General features: G+C 51.5%; 6 protein-coding genes across 6 annotated transcripts; 3 read left to right on the forward strand and 3 right to left on the reverse strand.

The window, feature by feature from the left end:
• Nucleotides 1–469: 469 nt before the first annotated feature.
• Nucleotides 470–859, reverse strand: G6M90_00g071260 (uncharacterized protein; the record flags this gene model as incomplete). The annotated part of the gene is made up of 1 exon (XM_014690447.1): nt 470–859. One exon carries the CDS (start codon nt 857–859, stop codon nt 470–472), a length of 390 nt encoding a protein of 129 aa, XP_014545933.1.
• A 2407-nt stretch (nt 860–3266) lies between these two features.
• Nucleotides 3267–4309, forward strand: G6M90_00g071270 (uncharacterized protein; the record flags this gene model as incomplete). The annotated part of the gene is made up of 3 exons (XM_014690446.1): nt 3267–3375; nt 3448–3902; nt 3971–4309. The coding sequence occupies 3 exons, from the start codon at nt 3267–3269 to the stop codon at nt 4307–4309; spliced, it is 903 nt and encodes a 300-aa protein (XP_014545932.1).
• Nucleotides 4310–6262: 1953 nt separating this feature from the next.
• DOCK1 (Dedicator of cytokinesis protein 1) lies at nt 6263–12474 on the reverse strand (the record flags this gene model as incomplete). Its single annotated transcript, XM_014690445.1, has 2 exons — nt 6263–6909; nt 6963–12474. The coding sequence occupies 2 exons, from the start codon at nt 12472–12474 to the stop codon at nt 6263–6265; spliced, it is 6159 nt and encodes a 2052-aa protein (XP_014545931.1).
• A 2747-nt stretch (nt 12475–15221) lies between these two features.
• Nucleotides 15222–16037, forward strand: G6M90_00g071290 (uncharacterized protein; the record flags this gene model as incomplete). The annotated part of the gene is made up of 1 exon (XM_014690444.1): nt 15222–16037. The coding sequence occupies one exon, from the start codon at nt 15222–15224 to the stop codon at nt 16035–16037; it is 816 nt and encodes a 271-aa protein (XP_014545930.1).
• A 508-nt stretch (nt 16038–16545) lies between these two features.
• rps-5 (40S ribosomal protein uS7) lies at nt 16546–17434 on the reverse strand (the record flags this gene model as incomplete). The annotated part of the gene is made up of 3 exons (XM_014690443.1): nt 16546–16863; nt 17009–17192; nt 17295–17434. 3 exons carry the CDS (start codon nt 17432–17434, stop codon nt 16546–16548), a joined length of 642 nt encoding a protein of 213 aa, XP_014545929.1.
• Nucleotides 17435–17817: 383 nt separating this feature from the next.
• rps-25 (40S ribosomal protein S25) lies at nt 17818–18319 on the forward strand (the record flags this gene model as incomplete). The annotated part of the gene is made up of 3 exons (XM_066130950.1): nt 17818–17820; nt 17957–18218; nt 18297–18319. 3 exons carry the CDS (start codon nt 17818–17820, stop codon nt 18317–18319), a joined length of 288 nt encoding a protein of 95 aa, XP_065987196.1.
• Nucleotides 18320–20318: the final 1999 nt, after the last annotated feature.

A 20318-nucleotide genomic window follows, 5' to 3' on the forward strand; every position in this document is an offset into this window, starting at 1 on the left:
CCCTGTTTGACGGACCCCACAACCAGCCCTAGAACAAGGTATAATTACGTAGTAAATGTACGAACTGCTCCGGCACGACGTCGATCACTTTAATATCCCGAGCGCCCACGGATTATCGCCGCGAGATGGGCCCCATATTCACACGCATGGCCAGGAAATGGTTCAACAAAAACCACTGGAAGTAGGACAGACGTGACATTTCTATATTATATAAACCGCAGTTTTATACAACGTCAAGTTGTGATTATACAGTAAGACAATCATTTGAGTGCAGAAATCCACACACTCGGTGCCAGAGAGAATAATATGAAACAAAAAAGGCCGCCATTTGCGGTGACGCGACTCCCATCTCACTCAACTGCTTCACACTATGACTCTATTTTTTGTTAGACTCCATTTCTCGTGCTGTAGCTGTCATGGTAGGTGATGAGACGTACTGTGAGCAGTCTAGATGCTAAAAAACAAGTCTCTAGTTGGTCTTGCCGCTGGCCTTGGCCATGTCCTGGCCGACACCCTTGGGAATGGCGGTAACAACATTTCCAGCACCCTTGGCAAGGCCGGTAACAGAGCCCATGAGGTTCTTGGCGATATCAGCCGGAGCCTGGGTAGGGTTTGTGAACAACTTGGTGACGGCGTCGAGGGGGTTGTTGAGGACAGCATCACCAGCTCCGAACAACAAGGCGAGGGCTTGCTGGAAGGCATCGGTGACGCCGTTGGCAGCGCCAGAGCCGCTGCCGCCAATAAGGCCGGACCCAGGAATACCACCCAAGTTCATCTCACGCTTGCCGGGCTCCGAGGCAGGGGCGGCGGCGACGAGGCCGGCGGAGGCGATGACAGCGGAAACGATGGAGAATCTCATTTTGAATATATGTAAAAGTTGTGATTAATGAAATTAGAAAAAGGGCAACGAAGGTTGTTGGGCAGCGCTAGGCCGGTTTGATGTTGTATTAAAGAATGGAAAGGGGAAGCAGAAGTTGGCTGATGAGGGAGGGAAACGGAAAAGTGAGGATGAGGTCCAGAGTCAAAGTATTAAATATTCAACGAGGGAAAAGAATCCAGCGGGCTATTTCTTGCACGTTGAGAAGCGGGTTTGGCGGATTTGCGGGCGGCATGATGGCATCGACCAAAGCACAGCGTCACCGTCGCCCTCGGTCGTCAAGACGATGCGCCAAGACACTATAGCGGCCGCAAACACGCGAGGCTAATCAAGATTAAACCGAATAGACTTTGCCTTGTATTGAAGTCCCGTAAGCGAGAGGCCCGAGCCATCGCGTTCAGCAGCAAAAGACGAGACGGTGTAAGTCAGCAGCGAGAACCGGGCTGATGTTGAAACCAGGATCACGACCAACTGGTAGGGGTGACCAGACAAGTAGGGTTACACGAACAGGTAATGGGAGGGTGAGTAGACGCCCTGGAGAGGTGTGAAGAAGGTGAAAAGACGTCAATGCCAGAGAGGCCTGAACATGGCTGAAAAGGGAGGCTATTGCCAACTGCGATCCGTGTAATTTCCGCTTGGTGATGTTGGAAAGCTTAAAGTGACGGGCATCACGTGGCTGGCTGAGCGCGAAGTCCATATCAGGCACAGCGGGCGAGCGGTTCGTTTCACAAAGGTCAAAACTCACGTGCCCCGCAGCCTTGAATAGCGTCCAAATCGGTCAAGCGGGGTCCAGATATAGTATCTATCCACCTGTGCCTGGCAGCGCCAAGAGGGCTAAGATGGCCCACGATGGTCCAAGCCAAATATGCACGTAAAAACCCCTGCACGATCAAGATGCTACGCCACAGGCACAAGGGGGTCAATGTGTCCGAGGTGCCCACGGCTGTGCGGTTATCTGCACCGTGATGCAGACAATGTTGACATCAATTGCAACATGATTCCCGGCGAATGGATTCAAGTTTGGACAACAAAAGTTCCACCATGGACCAATGGACAGTCCACATGTCATACTCCGTAGAGAAGGAAGGAGCAGCTGGGAAACCGACTTACATGGACATGAAGAGTCAATGCTCCATGTCGCATGTAGTGCCATGTCTTTGTCTACCAAAAATATTGCATAAATACCTACCTAGGTAGATAGGCAAGAACGGTGGCCCTGCGCCCTCGCACCTTCTCTTTCGCCCTCGCACCGCCCCTCCACCCCCACGGCCTTGGAAGTTGCATTTGATCACCCTTGGAGTGCTGGATCCCAACGTCTTCAGCCTTCTGCAGCCTCCAACAATGTCCCGAACTCCGCGTCTAGCACAGAAGTCAGGCCATGTCATCTCGAAACGCCACATCCTGTAGCGGCGGTGGCTGCGGGCCTGCCATGACTGCCGTAACTAAATCCCACATCTCATTCTACACCGGCTCTATTTTCGTCATTGAATCTTTCCATCACGACGGTCCAGATGTCGGCAGCAACCTGTAATCCCATCATGTCGACCTACCTAGTAGTATCTAGGCGAAAGAACAATCACATGCCAGGTCTCACTGCCATGCGTCTTGTCCGAAAGACCCGCTTGTCGGGACGGAGCGAAGTGTTACACACCGATCGTGCAACGTCGACGTCCAGATTCGTGAAATACGAAAAGACGAAACAAATCGAAACACACGCACCAACGGACGGTGTTGGCACCGCCTTGTTTTGCTTCAATATAATAACCTTTTCCGCAGACCGGTGTGGTCCGTCATTGGCCTGATGTTTAGTGGCCGCTACCGCCACCACACCAAAACACCCCCCCCCGGTCTGCGGTGGGAGTCTAATCGTGTGGTTTCAGGCGTCTCGTTAGATGCCTCTTTTTTCGATCTCCAGTCCTCGGGGTATCCAGGGCCTTGGGTTCCCGAGCCCTGTTTTTGGACCTCGCGCCGGGCATCTCTTTTGGACCCAGTGATCAGTAAGGCGTCTAAGCGCAAAGCTTGTCTTTCAATGTCCAGCATTTCCTGCGGCGAGGCTACCAGCGTCCCGCGCTGCGGTGACGGCGATTTACATGCCATGGTCTGAGAGGGCACGAGCGTGCAATCTAACTGCTAGCTCATCGTGGCAAAACTACACCAGCACCATGTTGTACTATTCTTGTCCCCCAGCCAGGTCCAAGACATATGTATCGACGGGTAGGGCTATATATACAACACTAACCCCCAAGGCCGTGATAAATCCATTCTGTACTCCCATCAACCCTTCACAGCTCTCCGTTCGTTACTTCCTTCGTTCTCCTCTTATTAATAGTCCTGGTGACTCGTCACGCCCGATTTAATAGCCCATCTTAACTCCCTCTTATAACCCAAAATGCGTTACTCAATTGTCTTCGCTGCCGTGGCTGCCACCACCGTCTCCGGCCACGGTGTTATCCGATCCATCGCCGGCGCCAATGGTGTCATCATGCCCGGTCTCGGTGGTAAGATGGCCTCTCTTTTTCATTCATCACCCTTCCCAAAGCTTTCAGCGTAACTGACAAGACTCCCAACAGTTGCTGACGGCACCCCTCGCAACTGCGTCGTCAATTCTTGCGGCGCTCAGGCTGACACTTGCATCATCCGTGACAACGAAATCGCCTCGGGCAAGTATGGTCCTCTCGGTTGGACCCAGGGCTCCGGTAATGTCGACCCTAATGCCGTCATCGCCAACTTCATGGGCAAGGGCAACGCGCCGCCCAGGAACAAGGGTGCTTCCGACTCGGTTGGCGTCGAGGACAATCTCCAGGGCCTCTTGACCCCCAAGGAACGCCGCGACAACGAAATGAATATGATGGGCAATCTCTTCCAGGGCATTGCCAACCTTCCCATCGTCGGTACTCTGGGCTTCGGCGGCTCCCGAAAGACCTACCCGACGGAAACTATGAATGCCGATATGCGCGGCCAGGGTGCGAAGTCTGGTCTTCCCACTGCTGATGAGAATGGCATTGTCAACGTGGTTTACCGACAGGTTTGTCACACTTTCGTTGCGCGGAAAATTTCACCTTCATCTGAACTAACCTGACACTACCCATCTAGATCAACCAGGATGGCGCTGGGCCCACGACTGCCGCCGTTGACTGCGAGTCTGGTGGCAAGGACCCCAAGAAATTCAAGACCGCCAGAGTCGTCCGTGATGTCCCAGGATCCGGTATCTCCGGCCTGTCCATCGCTACCAACACCGACTACGCTATGCAGGTCCAGATTCCCCAGGATTGCGCATGCACAGGTGAGGCTGGCGGCGTGAAGAACGTCTGCATTCTTCGTATTCGCAACCAGGCTCTTGCCGGGCCTTTCGGTGGCGCTGTTGCTTTCACCCAGAGCAAGGCCAGCCACAAGCGTGCTCTCGAGTACCGTCTCCAGAAGCGCGACGAGTAAGGACATTGGCCAAATGTTGTCTTATGAGACTTGAGAAACAGGAGTCCTCGTGCGGCTCGACACGGGAGTGATGGTTTCACATGGTACAATTACATGCCCGCTCTTGTCGACTTTCACTTGCGTGTAAATATAATCCTAACTACCGTCCCTATGTTTTAATTTTACCTATCAGTTTATTTAACTTTGTCATGTCCTACTGTGCTTTGCATCAGATAGATCTTAGTACGCAAAAGTCAACTACATATATACATACACACACATATATATAATATACTTTGGATATCCACCAGTGTCCACAACTCTCAGTGTGATGTTTCTATGCCTCGGTTCTCAGTAGTCCCTCTGCGGCTTCTGGCAATACTCACGATCCACATAATGTAAGCTATTATTTGCCATTTTATCCTCCTGATCCCCACTCATCATAGCAAAATTGGCAAGTACACCTCGCGCTTTATACCAAGACCTCAATCTCAGAAGTGCCATCCACAATACCTCGTAAGACGTATATTAACCAGTCCATTGCCCAACCTGGTAACTTATATACTACTCTAAGATGTAAATGAATAATGAAAGAAGAAGAGAAAAGAAAAGCCATAACTACTAGTCCCCCTGCTCTTCTTAGGCCAGCAGAATTCGTGAAAGCGCCGGTGTCTAGGGTAAACAGTCAGTCTGGAGGCTTCACATGCATGACACCTTTGTCCGAAGCGCAGGGAAAACAAAGGACCAGGACATTTTTGACAGCCAAAATTTTGGCGTGGTCATTTGTGAAGTGTGAAATGGTCCAAGCTGCGCAACATTGCCCTTTACTAGTTGCATTTTCAGGGCAGCCGCGGACCTTTCGACCCCCTTGAACCGCGCATGCCACCAACGCAACGCAGATGGCATGCGTACTTGCTCTTTGCCCTTGACCACGCTGTTCCATACAGTAGACTTATGCAGCACCGCCTTTGGCACACTTTAGATCCTTGAGCTGATTCAGAAAAAAATGGCGTAGATACTTCCCCTTGGTGAGGCAGTGAGTCCTTGGAGCCCTTTTGATGTAATTGCCTCATTGGGACGTGGGTCCCACGAGCTCCGGCCCCGGTTCCGCCCGCTCCGCAATTCACCCCGGCAAATACTACTAGCCCGCCGGGGACGAAGAGCCGCAGGGGGACGCATTACAGACCGAGTAGCCGCGCGGGGGGGTACGAACAATCTCTGCATCCATGCCGGGGCTTGAAGCACACGAGGTACCGGCGGCATAGAGACATAGTCACAAGGCTAAAGTTGGTTTCATTCAGCGGGTAGCAAGGACCCTCGCGCAGGCTGGCTCAAGGAGATGGGAAGCAAGACGGAAGCTGATTGGCCATGTTTCCCTAGAACGAGGGACCTCGACGGCAGCAAGGGCAATGGGGCATTGGTAGGAGAAATTGAGTCGTTGGACGGAGGGGTGTTTAACCAGACTGCTTCGACGACCTGCGTCTTTATGGGATAGCATGCATGAAACAACGTACATGACATCTACCCACTTTGCACAACGATTGCATAATGCCTAGCTGCAAACATGGCAGAGGAAGCTGTGTACTTTGTCTATTTTTCTTTTTGGCTCGCAAATGCGCATATAAGCTAGACCATGTTTGAAATACACAGCCGTTGGTATTTTTTAGTCTTGGAAATGGAAATCCCCCATCATTGTTTCAGAATTATATGCATCGCCACGCGGTGGTATCCAGAACACCTAGGATAGATTCTCCTCCACGTGCACAAAGAAAAGGAAAATAAAAGATAGAAAGATAGTCAGTGGTATCATCTCCCCCGCTTCGCATCCAGTCCCTCCTTTGTATACGATCTCCTCCTGCCTGTGGTGTCTAATATTATGTTATACATTGTTCACACCTGTGGCACCGTTCTTTGCGGCGCCTATTCTTTTCGTCCATCTCCCCCATGCAAATAGCGCCCGTTGGGCGTGCTCTCCTACTCCTCGTCGACGCTCCTCATCGTCCCTCCATGCTTGTTGCTTTTGATCCCCATCTTAAAAAGACTTAATCTCTTCCTCATGCTTCCGGATCTTTTAACCACGGGATATTCTGCTTCCGTTACAAACTCGTCAATGCTGCTGCTCTTTCTATCCACGCTTCCCTTGCTAGCTGAGCTGCCTCGTCGTCCACTCCCATTCACGGCATCTTGCAAGCTTTCGTCCACAGACGGTGGCTTAAAAATGCTCTGTCGTCGGCTGCTCTTACTAAAGCTTCGGCTTCTGCTGGTTGACATCTTGGACTCTGGGCTTCCAGGGGCGGTTTCCATTTCAGGAGCTTCGTCACCCTCCTGCTTTGTTGGCGATGGTTGTTGCTGTTGCTGTTGTTGTTGATGATGCTGTCGTCGCCCAGGCAAGAAGCTTAGTCTGGCACTTCGCTGTCGAAGTGATACCTGGCGAACAATGGACGTCTCCTCGGCTTTGGTGCCGTTCAAGGGCGTGGCAATATGTGCCCACTGCGAAGGGCCTTCATCGACTGGCGGAAAAGTGCCTCGGAAAGTTGTCGACGGGGTCGAAACTGTTTCGCGAGGCGTTGGAGGAGGAGGAGCAAACAATGCAATCTCTGGCTCATACGTTACTTCGAAAACTGGCTACATGTTAGATGGTAATCAGTTCATGCCGAATCAAAGGTTGACTTACATCGTTGGAGTTCTTCTTGTTTCTGAGACAGCATTGGGTTGTTGCTTCTGGCAAATAGGGCCAAAACCCTCTTGATCATCATGGCATGGTCCACAAGCGCCATCTTGATTGCAAGGTCATGTGGCTCCAGCTCTGGCTCATCGTCCTCGTTCTCGTCGTCGTCCTCCTCCTCCTCTTCAGGTTCGGGAAGCAGCCCGCGATAACACATTACGCTTTGCTCAGATGACGGATTTACGGAAATAGATGTCGCATCCAGCAAAAGTTGTCCCACTTCCTCCTCTCCATCTGATAGTCGGCGCTCAAGAGCCGTCATCTCCTGTGTCTTCCGCACGATGCGCTCTAAAGCTGTTTCGTGAGCATCGAGTCTAATCTCATGAGTCTCAATGATCTCACTGCGACGCAGAATAGTCGGGAAAGGCTCGGCAGTGACGAAAACGGTCTTCTCTGCATAGTGGTTCTCTACCGCACCAGCCGTGCTACGCTTGGTTGTAAAGGAGAAGCTCTGGGGATGCGAAGACACTAGGAAGTCACGAATGACTTGGGGAACACGCGCTCTTTGAAATACTTGATGAGACATGTCCCGGTGTGGGGTTACTGAAGATACGATCAAGAACTGTCCTTCCACTTCGTCAATGCGCCCTGATGTCACAATCTGAGCTGAAGGGTATTGTTCCTGCATTCGATCGGTAAAGGCCGCCGCACGTTCCGTTGGAGCTCCTTCATAAATAAACTCCTTGTCCCGAACACCAGATGGGAAACCCAACCCCTTGTATACAACTTTGAAATATCTCGGTATCAGTTTTTCGCTCTTGGAAATGGTGTCGTAGATGGTGGCGATAGCGCGCTCTGTCCTAGCGAGTTTCGCAAAGTCAAAGACATTGGTCTCGTATTGTGTCTGTAGCTCCTTGTACGCAGTTAGGGCATTGCTCCATGACTCGCCCTCTTCAAAGTGCTTAACCATATCAAAATAGATCTTCTCCTTGCGTTCAAACTGTGTCTGCGCTGGGAACTCTGGCTCTTCCAGAGCTGTCACTTGTCTAGTTGGATCCCATTCATAAAGATCCGCATGAAGGCGCAATGCAAGACCGGCTTCGGCGTGGTTTCGGCTCTCCGCCTGCAGAGTCGCAAGCTGGTGCACGTAGCGAACAAAAATTTCCTCCTTTTGCATATCACGAAGAAACTCCATTAGTCTTAAACGATTGATGATGCTTGTTGCCTCTCCACTGTCGTCTCCTCCGTGAACCGCAACGAGCAGATCGAGAAACTCGTCCAAAGTGGATACAAGTTCTCGAACTGCGGCGTACAGTGGCTCGTCTGGAATTTCGGACAGCGGTTGAAACCGCTCCAACACCTCGCCAATGAAGAGCTTCTGTAGTATGCTCTCTGTCAGGGGTTTGGACTTGAAGAACTGATCCAAGCTGTCAATCATCTCCGTTTGAATAACAGTCAAGTCTTCGCTAAGCGCCCATTCGCTAACAATCATTGTCTGCAAAACTTCAACTGCCATTCGTCGCAAACCCTCGTGAACGCTCAGGCACAACTCGACGATCGGTCCAACCAAGGCGGGGACGTATTGCACTTGGTATCCTCCAATCTTGGAGAGGCCGTAGCGGTTTTGCTCGTCAATAGTGGTCTCCCAGCCAATGGCTTCCCATGTTGTTCGCAGAAGCTCGGCACCATGCTCTCTCACATCACCGGCGATTTTCCAAACAGCCCTTCTCTTCTGTTCCGGGAACGTTTCCAACGCCAGAGACGTGCTACCCACCAATTTGAGGAGTGTTGTAAAGAATAGTTTCCACAGCTCCATATTGAAAGTCTCGGCCTCATCAGGGTCTGGTAGGAACGATTCCAGCATGAGGGTGGCCACGTACTGTAGAGTGCGCATAGTCGACTTGTGATGGAAGATGTGCAGACTGAGCCAGCCGGCGGGGAAAGCTTCGCCTGAGAGTATGCTCATATGCACGCGCAGCAAGTTCTCCAAGATGGTACCCTGATCAGCCTCGGCCGCCAACTCAAGCTGCATCCCGGCGGTGGAATTGGATATGGCAGAGAGAATTGCGGACAGTTCTGCCAGGCTCTCGTCGAATGTGAGATTAGCAGAAACAGGCCTCGAGGGGAAAGGGTAGGCCGATGGGAAGAGGAGCGAGAGTCGCTTTCGGGGTTTCGGGGGCAACGATAACAACGACAGGTACGAATCGATGATCCTCGGTATATGATCCGGTATTTCGGGGCCCAAGTAATCGGCCTGGCTAGCAATCACAGAGCAGCAGAGACGCACCTGCTCCCGCCACTGTTCCGTGACTTCTTCAACATGGCCCCAATGCGGCGATATCCAGCGGACCGTGTTGGCACACAGTGCAGACTTTTGATCTGGGTGGGCAAAAAGCTCCAGCTTGGAATAGTTGATGACGAGAACCAATTTGTACAAGATCAATTTGCCCTTGACTTGAGTGCAAGAATCCATGAAGTCAATGGCAATGTGGGTGATCTCCTCGGTATTCAGCAAGCCCGTAAGCTCCGGCAGCCAAGTGTGAAAGTGTTGCACTGCCAATGTTTGACTACCAACAAGAACAGGGGCAGGATTTCGCATCATGCGGTCGAGAGCCTTGAAAATGGAACGAAGCTGTCGAGTGAACCCTTGTGGTGAAGATGTGATTCCGATGCCCGCTTCCTTGACCTTTTGCTGCTTTCGAGCATGAGTGATGAACTTCAAAATGTGCCTAACAACCTTAAATGTAGACCGAAGATTTCGAGAGGTTTCTGGCTCAGTTGGCTTGTCTAGCAGACGCGCAAATGAACTGACGAGGCCCGAAGTAGCAAAGGGGTAGTTGAACTGAGTTTCTGCATATTGATCAACCAGAGGGCCTAGATTGAATCGACGATCATGCACAATGCCTAAGACTCTGACCAATGCAGTGAAAACCAGGTCTTCAAACTCGTTGTTCCCGGAGTGTTGGACCAGAATTCCGAACAGTCCGTCAAGCACGTCGCTGAGCAGTTTGACCACCTCAATTTCAGGTACAAACATCAACTGTCTCAAGACTGCGGAAACTTCTTCTCCTGGCAAATCTTTCCATTTGACAAGGCCAAGGATGATTCTGTCCTGGGAGAATCGTGTGCTGCAGAGAAATGTATTGACGTTCAACACGGCCAACGGACCCGTTACATTTTCAGAGTGTTCGTCCCTCCCTCGAGGAGCCCAAGGCACGGATAAATACCCACCCTTGCCGGTTGGGCCTGCTTGGGCTGTTGAAGTGTTTTCATCTATCTTATAGAGAAGCAGCCCATGGCGGCCATCCCGGATGAATGCCTGTCTATCCCACAAGGGCATATGGGCGACAGCGAAAGGAGGGCCGGGCACGTCACACAAGAACATGACAACGTGTGCCGTGGATACATCAGCCGGCGACAATGAAAGTCTGAGTGTCTGGTTCCAGGCTTCTCCTCGTTCTGCAGCTGCAGTCTTGAACGTCGTCACTGGGTCCTTGTTGGAGCCAGCATAGATGGAGTTTTCGAATCGCTGACCAGAAGGTGCACGAACCTCTACGGTAACTTGGAAGTTGTTGCCTTGGATTCCAGAGGGCATAGTGGTTGCGCTTCCTCCATATCGAGATAACAGATGCTGGCGTGCCAAAGAAGCTGTGTTGATTGTGAGATAAATATCAGATCTTGGCTTCGTTGGGGCTCCAGAGAAGCCCATTCTATTCGTTTGGCAAATGCCAGATAATAGTGTCGGTGTCGCTTTGATCAGGGCGTCTGCGTCAGGGTGGTCGAATGCTTGCAGGGAGACTTGTAGCCTTTCACCTCTACGTGACCTTTCATATCGTCCTGCGGCATTGTCCATGAGCTCCAGGATGAGTGGATCAAAGTCGTCATCCATATCCCTTTCCGTTGATGCCCGACCATTCACCGGTGACCAGATATTAACAAGCTGCTCAACCTCTTCCCCTTGCTTCATTATCGAGTTCACTTTCAAGATGCCAACTCCAACAGTGCGTTGTACTGTTTGGGCTACTTCTGGATTGCCTGTTCCATTCTTTGAGCTAGCCGTGCTAGGAGGCCCATAACCATCCGATGTCGTCACGGGGCGCGGGCCTTGCTGCTCAAAAGATTCCTTTTTGGGGAGGACTGAGCCTCGAGAGAGAGTAGAACGTCCAGGCTTGCTCCCCCACATCAAGCTTCGCCTAGTGGATTTGGATACGCTAGAAGTAGGGGTTTTGGAGTTTTCTCTTGGAAATGATCCTTCTGTGGCCGTTCCAGACCTTGAGATTGGCTTGTCTGGCAGCACCTGCTGCGAAGCAAGAACCTTTACTACTAAATACAAATCAGATTCGGCCGACGTTGAGTCGCCTATATCGTGAGCGGAAAGATCAATAAAGAGAGTTCGCGATGCTGACTCTTGGGCGATACCGCCAATTGTGCCGCCCGCAGGGACATCAACGGCGAATGACTCCGATAGGGTCGATAGGGCTTCAAACTGTGGCTTCGTGACCAGGTAAACCACCAAGGTTGTGGCTTCAGATGACGATCCAGCGAAGCCCTTGACGTCAAGGAGCAGATGGTGGAGGCTAGTCAGTTCGAGAGTTGGCTGCGGCGGCTCATCGAGAAGAGTCATGACAGACTGAAGTCGAGTTATCCCAACAACAGAATCATCTCCAGTCAGAATACGCCCACGTTCGACTGGATCACGAACAATGACTTCGCCTCCACAGAGCTTGTTCACTCGCACCAAATCCCATACTGTCTTCTCTCGTAGACGGTCGTATTCATGAGAGGTGAGAACATTGTACAAGAATTGCTGTCTGTTGAGGTTGAGGCTAGTAATAAGCTCGGAGAGCTTGTCTAGGTCCCGGTATTGTCTAGAGAGGAGGAGCTCGTGAAGATTCTTGGAATGCCACTCTCTCAGACACGATGCAATCTCGTCAATTAAAGGCTCCTCTGCAGATGTCGGGGTTTCGTCCCCAATTTTTAGTAAGGGAACCGGTGCGGCGGGTTTTGGCGCGGTTGGGTCTCGCTTCACAGGTGCGGATAGATTCTCCAAAGTGCCATTGCTTAGTTCTGACAATGGTTTTCGTCCCTTGTCCGGGCCAACAACAGCATTGATGGGAGAAGTAGCTTTCCTGGGCTCGCCCCCGGTGATGCCGCTCTTGGCTGAGTCACTAGCAGGTCGGGGGCTTCCTGTATCTGGGTTTTCGTCTGCATGGGATTCTTGGTCCTGGTCTTGGTCGTCCCGCTCGTCGGATTCCCCTAGCATTTCTCGAACTTCAACACAGCTACGGGGAAAGATGCCACTGAACACTCGAGCTTCCAGAGTTTGTCCCTTGACCGAAGTTAGGCCGGCAAGCAAGCTCGGCGGCGCGACCAAGTACCCCCGCAGCCAGTTTCCGTCTGGCGTCTCCTCGATAATGTAGAGCTCATCGCCAATTTCAAGCGGCAGGTCGGCCGGACTCTCAGCAGCAAAGGGGAATGTCGCAACAGCAAATGCGATCCGAGGGAGAGGCTGCCAGGGCATCGAACTCCAGCGTTGGCGCTCACCTGCGCCGAGGCAATCTGGCGATGGGCGATATCGTAATCGGTAAAGCTTTGAATGTTGGAGCCCGGGACAATTGATGGGGAGACCAACGGGTTGCGAATGCGGCTGCCAGGCTTACACCGAACGCACTCGCTGCTCAGGGGCAGGGCGACAGCATCAATGGTCCTCGATCGGCGGACTGTTCACGCTTGTCATTGATTTGATTTTTTAAGAAAAAAAAAAAGCCTTAGGGGTTGGGGAGGCCGAAAGGCACACGAGATAACTCACCGACGGCTGGGGTCCTTTGGACCTTAGCCATGCACCTGGGCGAGGGTGCTTGCCACCTTGGCTCTTATGCTTTGGGGTGCGCAGGCAAACCCCTGAAGACAAGCGTTGACTAGCAGGGTTCTTTATCGATTATCACCGGCGCCCAGTCCAAACTGGGCAACCTCACTCTGCCAGTACTCGAAGAACTACTTTGTGTCGGGAAATACCACAAAAGTCAGCAATGCGAAAGGGGGGGAGCGTTGGTGTGGAAAAAAAATGCAAAAAAGAGGACGATAATCAACATGCGAGGCTACGAAACCAGAAGGGGGCAATATTTGAGTGCGCAGATTCTGGCTGAAGAAAAGAAAGTACGGAGTACAGAAGTCTAGTACTTTGTCGAGATGAGGGTCCATATCTCTTTTTGTGATATCGATGATGATTGACGGTTCTAGCCAGCGCATGTGCACACCAGCACGCCAGCGCGCCAGGTGCCGCAAGCCCCCCGCCCCGGATTCGTCGACCCCTGAGGCCCTTCTCTCGTCCAGATGCCCTCTCGTCCTCTGGTGCTCTGGTGCACGGCCCGCCGCTTGTCGTGCTGCGGTGGGGCAGCCAGCCAGCCATATCGACCCAACAAGACCAGTCCGCAGGGGCGTTCAGATGAGTAGTATTTTCATGCACTTCTGACTCTCGAACACGCACTCCGACGTTACCAACAAGAGACAGAGTGTCACGGTGTCACAAGTGTCACAAGTGTCACAAGTGTCACGGAATACATAACGTGTCTGAGGCTCTGCACGAGACACGTTAGCTTTCCCCGGCCATGTGGTTCTGCGTTCAATGTTTGCGCCTGTGGTTGAAGACCCGGGTGTGGGACCCGTCTGTACCTAAGTACCTAAGTAGGTCAAGGTCGTAGGTGTGCAGTAATGGGACTGACTACCCTACACATCGCAAGGTTGGTCGACGATGGCACTGATGGGATATGGGATTCACTACTACGTTGTCCGGCGTTGGAGACAGCGTGCCAGGGACAATGCAGGTCTTGTAGAAAATAAACTTTCTAATGAGCGGTTGGCGGGTCATACGCGACATGAACCGTGAATGCATGAACCGGCCGTTCCCACTGCTCAATGTCAACTGTGGACAGTAAAAAGCCATTGTGCTGTAGGACCTCATGAAATGATCACCACAATAATTCCATGTCCCCTGTTTAGCGTCCATCTAACTGTAAGAAAAAAAAAAATCACTTCAGACTCTGGGCAAGGGAAGCGGGTTTTTAAAGTGTGGTTTGGCGACACTTTTCTGAAGTTACGCCCTCTGCCCTGCCAAGCTTAGGTATCCGAGACCTGCCCAGGTACCTAGGTACTTAGTACTTTAGTCAATTGGATCTTGCATTATACCTGCAACAGCGAAGTGGAATATTATCCAGTAAGGCCAAAGGTATCCGGCCGGGTGGGCCGCCAGCCTAGCATCAAATACGATCATGTCTGGTCAATACACGATTGTATACTGTTATATGCTAGTGCATGCTGGAAAGTGGCCAAATAGGTTCTGCTACCGGATATTGTAGTTGGCCATATTGGAAAAAAACTTCGACCCATACCCAAGGCCAGTGTCCGAGTGTGCCAAAGCCAGTCAGCCATGTAAAGGTAGCTTGAAACTGCACCATGCTCATGAGCTTTAGGCCAGTGTGTTATATCTATAACCTTTCACAATCAACGAAACAAAACACCCTCTCTCTGCAGAGCAACTCCCAAGACTTGTATGCCGTGACAGTCATCCATCCCCGGCCGATGTGGGATCATGGCGGAGATTCCCCGGATGCTCCTTGATAAATAATCTTATTGCGTGAACCGACACACGAGATGCGAGCCCACGTCAATGCCATGAATCCATTAATCAATGCAGGTTCGCTCCACCTTGCCTGTACTCATCAAGTCGCGGTACTCCGTTCTCCATACTTGGACGAGAGCGCTTTTTGCCCAACATTGAAACAATAGTGCCCACATTCCGTGAGAGGCGGTAAGCCACCAGCAACAGACCAAGACGTCTCTGCTCATTGCCAGAGAGGCATTATATTTACACCATTGGACAATAAAGCACAAACTCTGCGAGGCTCGTTCGAACAAAGGACTCCGTATTGTTGATTGGTGCACAATATCATTCGTTACCACCAGACCCCTTGTCGCCTTGCAACCTTCCATGGCGCTGATCCTCATATCTAATCAGCCCCCCTCAAAAGTGCACATCAACATCACATCATTTGGGCCTGCAAAGTCCCCGCGCAGAAGCACGCCTTCTTTTACTTTACAACGGGCATCAGATATTCACGGGCACCAAAATTGATTTACACTCGAGCTGTTTATCGATTATAGGTTTTTCTGCCAAATCCCACACGGTCATTCTCTCTCTCTCTCTCTCTCTCTCTTGCATCTTGCAAACCCGAAGCTACATACCGAGACATACATGCCCACTCGGCGACAATGGGCACACCCTTCATCTCGCTGCTAGAGCCTAGCAAGCTCGAGGGCTTGGAGCCGGGAAAACCACACAACGAGCAACCACCAAGTATACCAAAAGTCTTCATAGACGCCATGGAGGTCCGCGAGAGCGTCTTTGTACAAGAGCAAAACGTGCCCCTGGAGAATGAGCAAGACAGTGACGATTCCCGATCCTGCCACTGGGTAGTATACGCCAGTGTCAACAAGACGGAAGAAACAGAGGTACGGGATGAGGATGGAAATGTCATCCAGCCACGCAAAAGTTCAACTCGAACGACGCCCATCGGGACCATTCGCCTGGTCCCGTTCCCCCATGCAAACCACCCCAAGATTGGAGGTGAATACTGGAACGGCCAGCTGCGGAATAAGAAGGAACACGGCACACCTGATATCAGCTCCCTGTCAGCAAATTCTGGATTAGACCGCCCGACATCCTTCCACGACGGAAGGGAACCGTACATCAAACTAGGCCGACTAGCTGTCGTCAAGGAATACCGGGGCAACGGCCTCTCCGGACTTCTCGTTCAAACGGCCCTGTCGTGGCTGCGGTCCAACCCGTCGTTCTTCGACCCGAGCATCACCGAGTTGGGCCTCGAGCAGATGGGTGCATCGACCGAGACAGAGATACCCAAGTGGGGTGGTCTTGTCTGTGTTCATGCCCAGGAGCAGAGTGTGGGAACGTGGGCAAAGTTGGGTTTCCGGGTCGACAAGGGCATGGGCAAGTGGTGGGAAGAAGGAATCCCTCACGTCGGCATGTTTAAACGGTTGGAGGTCAGCCCCAAAGGGGTCCGTATTTAGGGACATTTGCGCCACGTCAACACGTTGGTGAGCGAGCTGCATTTAACAAATTACGATGTCTGATGTCATGTCCGCATTTTAGATTTTAGACGAGACTACATAGTCTTTCGGTTATCAGGTTGAGGCCTGGATGCGGGCTCCGTTGGCAATTCATTTGGCCACTAGAGCAATTCAAATCCAACATTAGCACTCTGCTATCCCTCCTACTCCTTAACGTGACTAAATATGGAAATTGGGATTTGCATTCACCAAGAGCGGTGTATGGTACAGGTGCAAAGGGCGTTAAATTCATTTACACTCTTTCCGAGCCAACTTTTTATTGAGACTCTAGAGCGATTTGTGACAAATCCATAGCCGTTACGCGTTCCCAGACCCGAAACGCACAAATGCAATTCTTCAAGGATGCCAGAACCACGCCATGAAAATCCCCCACATCCCCGCCTTTTCCTTCTTTCCAGACAATACCAAATAAATCCTTTCCCCTCTTCTCCGAGTAGCAAAAGGTAATTTATCGGTTGCTCTTGGCTACACGCTCCAACTCGTCCTTCTTCTTGATAGCGTAGGAGTTGCTGCTGCCCTTTGCGGCATTGATCAGCTCTTCGGCGAGGCACTCGGCAATCGACTTGACGTTGCGGAAAGCGGCCTCACGGGCACCAGTGGTGAGCAGGGCAATGGCTTGGTTGACACGGCGGAGAGGAGAAACATCGACAGCTTGTCGTCGGACGGTACCGGCGGAGCCAATTCGGGTAGAGTCTTCGCGGGGACCGCAGTTGACGATGGCGTCGACGGCGACCTGGATGGGGTTCTGGTCGGTCATGAGGTGGATCTAAAAATGCGCCGTGTTAGACTGATAACGCCTTATTCTTCTAGTCCCTGTGTACATGTTTCAAGGGGGAAAATCATGCCGAACAGGCTATCATGACATGACCGTTTATTTATACCGGCGTCGCGGGGTTGGGAAAAAAACGTACAATCTCGAAAGCGTGGGCGACAATGCGGACAGCCATCAGCTTCTTGCCGTTGTTGCGGCCGTGCATCATGAGTGAGTTGGTCAATCGCTCAATGATGGGGCAGTTGGCCTTGCGGAATCGCTTGACGGCATATCGGCCAGCAGAGTGGGTGACATAGACGGGGTTTCGCAGGGAAATGTAGTCACTGTTCGCAGATAGAATCCATCAGCATTAAATTCCTCCATTGAGCCCAAAATCCATTCCTTCCAGTCCCGGAAAAAAAACCCCATGTGGTATCGTAACGTACGTCAGAGAGATGTCGCGAACCTCGACATCGTAGTCCCACTTGTTGAACAACTTGATGTTGCCGACCTCCTTGACAACATCCTTGGGGAGGACGTCAGAGACGACAGTGTTCTCGACCTCGATATCGCCACCGTCAGACATTTTGGCTGTGTTGCAGTCGAAAATATATCCTCGATCTGGCGGGCGGACTGCGGGTTAGTATTGCAGGTTGGCGAGATGGTATTTTTTTCGGGAGGGTTTGGAGAATGGGCTGCGTCCCTTTCGGCTGCGAGCGAGAGTAGGGCTTGGGAAATTTTGGTGGTGGGTGCGGCTGACGAATCAGGTTGCGCAAAAATTTCGGTACGTACCATACGCACTTGTTGTGTTAGGGCAAGCCTGCCCTGGGCGAAACTCCAATCCAGCTGCGTAACAGAGGGGGGCCGCTTCGCCCGCCACTCCGAGTGGGAATGACTTTGGCTTCAAGTTGGTGAAAAAATCCCCTTTCTCCTCCACACTCCCGTCAACGTCAAGCACAACAGATCAAAATGGTACGCCAAGCGAGATCCCCTCCCCCCGTCCCTCTAGAGGCGCTATGTTTCTATCATGAGCCTGAACGAGAGGAGATGGTATTTTTCGAAGAGAATATCGAAATGCTGATACAGGATTCTGCTCGCGAATTTATAGGCGCCTGCTGCTGGAGCTAAGAAGCAAAAGAAGAAGTGGTCGAAGGGCAAGGTCAAGGACAAGGCTCAGCACGCCGTCCTTCTCGACAAGACGACATCCGAGAAGCTCTACAAGGATGTCCAGTCCTACCGTCTGGTCACTGTCGCCACCCTCGTCGACAGAATGAAGGTCAACGGTTCTCTGGCTCGCAAGTGCCTTGCTGACCTCGAGGAGAAGGGCCTCATCAAGCCCGTTGTCACCCACAGCAAAATGAAGATCTACAGTATGCACCACACCCATGAGCCACTCGAAATACCCGAGATTCGGAGAGATGCAAGTATGAAATGCTGACATTATCTAGCCCGCGCTGTCGGTGGTTCCTAAAATCGGCAAGGAAAAAACGTTGTGTGTCTGGAGTAACGGTGTCTGAGTGGCCCGCAACCATCTCAGCAGTCATTAGAGTGGACGGTTTTTTTTCAACGGCAGATAAAAAGCCTGGTTGGGACGAATTCATACTCGGTATTATACCATACCTTGGGACCGGAATTGTGCTTTAGCATACGACAATGGAATGAAAGATCTTGAAACAATATCAAATTGCTCCTCTCGGCCTTGTGAATAGCGTCTCCTGTGATGGTCTAGTTGGACATTGGACGACTTGTAGTCATGTCTTCTGTACTACAGTCTGTGGCCAGAAGAATTTGACGACTCTTTGTTCCGCCATGACGACTAGCCTGATCGAATGCTTGTGACTCTCACTGTAGGCTATTATCTATCATCATATCAAGTATGAGATGTAGCTCGCTGTTGTACGAAGGCTCGCCTGGTAAGCTGTTGATGATACTCATGACTGGTTAGACTAGGCGTCCACACACCTGCCATGTTCTGTATCAGAGCCTTAGTTATGGATGAGGCAGTTCCAGCTGCCTACTGCGGATCACAGAATTTGTTCAATTGCATCATCCTCTGCTCCGTACAGGAACAGGCTTCAACGTTCGTGCCTGCCTCGGTTTATATGCCTGGGCAGGTAGTGGATCAGTCAGGGACAGGGAGTACGTCTCCATTCTAAGTACAATACTGTTCATCTCGCACGCTGAATAGACGCACCCTACAATATCGGCTGCACTGGAATAATCTCTGTAAAAGCTTCATGGAGCAGTAGTACCGGGGTCATGATGTGCGTTGTTGAAGGAGAGAAACCAGGTCCTGGGATTAGTCCTGAGCATCTACTCGGCATAGTATTGAACAAAACGAATGAGCATCCGTAGAGCATGTATCTAAATGGAACAGTTGTTACTTGTGGGTTTCTTGACCAGAGACCACGCCTCGCTCAAGCACAGCTAGGTCTTGAGAGTTGCATCCCGTCGACATCACCCGGAGCGTTGTGTCGATGAGAAAGGTTTACTAGAATGAAGGTCAATAGAAAGTCAATTAGAGGAAGTGGTAGCGACAAAAGAGCGCAAGATCTATCGAATGCCGAAAGACGCCAGACAAGGCTATCACGGATTTCAATTGTCGGGTGTTCCGCTGGACGCTGGGTCAGCCGAACTTGATATTCCAGAACAGGGATTGCTCCACAGGGCAAATGAAGACAGGACGAGTAATGTCTTTATTTAGAGTGGGAGTAATGGCGCGCACTCCGTAGCATAGTCCATTTCAGCGAATGTCTCCTATTGTATTTTGCATCTTGAGTCGATTGGCGTCGGGGGTAGAGTGGAGGGTCCAAGGGAAAAACTTCAAGTTGAGCCTCGGAGGCTCCATGTGGCGGCTCGGATGCTACCATGCACGGGCATGTACTTGTCATGTACTCCTGTCGGCCCAAGGGACATGGACTCCATACTCCGTGTCTGCGATTGTTGTACGGAGTAATGCCCCATACTTTTACTCCGTACCTGGAGGACAACAAGATGACTGGAAAAAGTCAAGCCTGGTCTGGTTTGTTTTAGCCCAGGCTCGCCTCCCTGGGGCAACATTGAAGTTGTGGATACGGCCACGGGATGACAGTCGGTCATGGTGGTTCACCACTGTTCCTTATCCGAGTCGCACCGTCGCCACGAGCCGACGATGCAATTTGCGCGACTCACCTGGCTGGCCAAGGGACCAATGGCCAATGCAATTACTACATAGTTTCTCTCTTCATGTGCACATTATGCCACGATGCCATGGTTGATGCGTAGGAGGCATCAAGAAGAGGGGGCATGGCTGGGTCGAGGAGGACAAAGCCGAGTCATAGAGCAGTGGAAGAATCGACGGTCATGAGGTCCAGGCATCGTCACGCATAGACGTTGGCACCAGTGATGGATGGTAGGGCTCACAGTGGTGTTTGTGCAGTTCCGGTACTCCGTATCGCCGTAAGCAAAATCGAGACTTTGGAAGGGGCCCG

This window comes from Metarhizium brunneum, chromosome 4 (genome assembly GCF_013426205.1).
Source record: "Metarhizium brunneum chromosome 4, complete sequence".
Lineage (NCBI taxonomy): Eukaryota > Fungi > Ascomycota > Sordariomycetes > Hypocreales > Clavicipitaceae > Metarhizium > Metarhizium brunneum.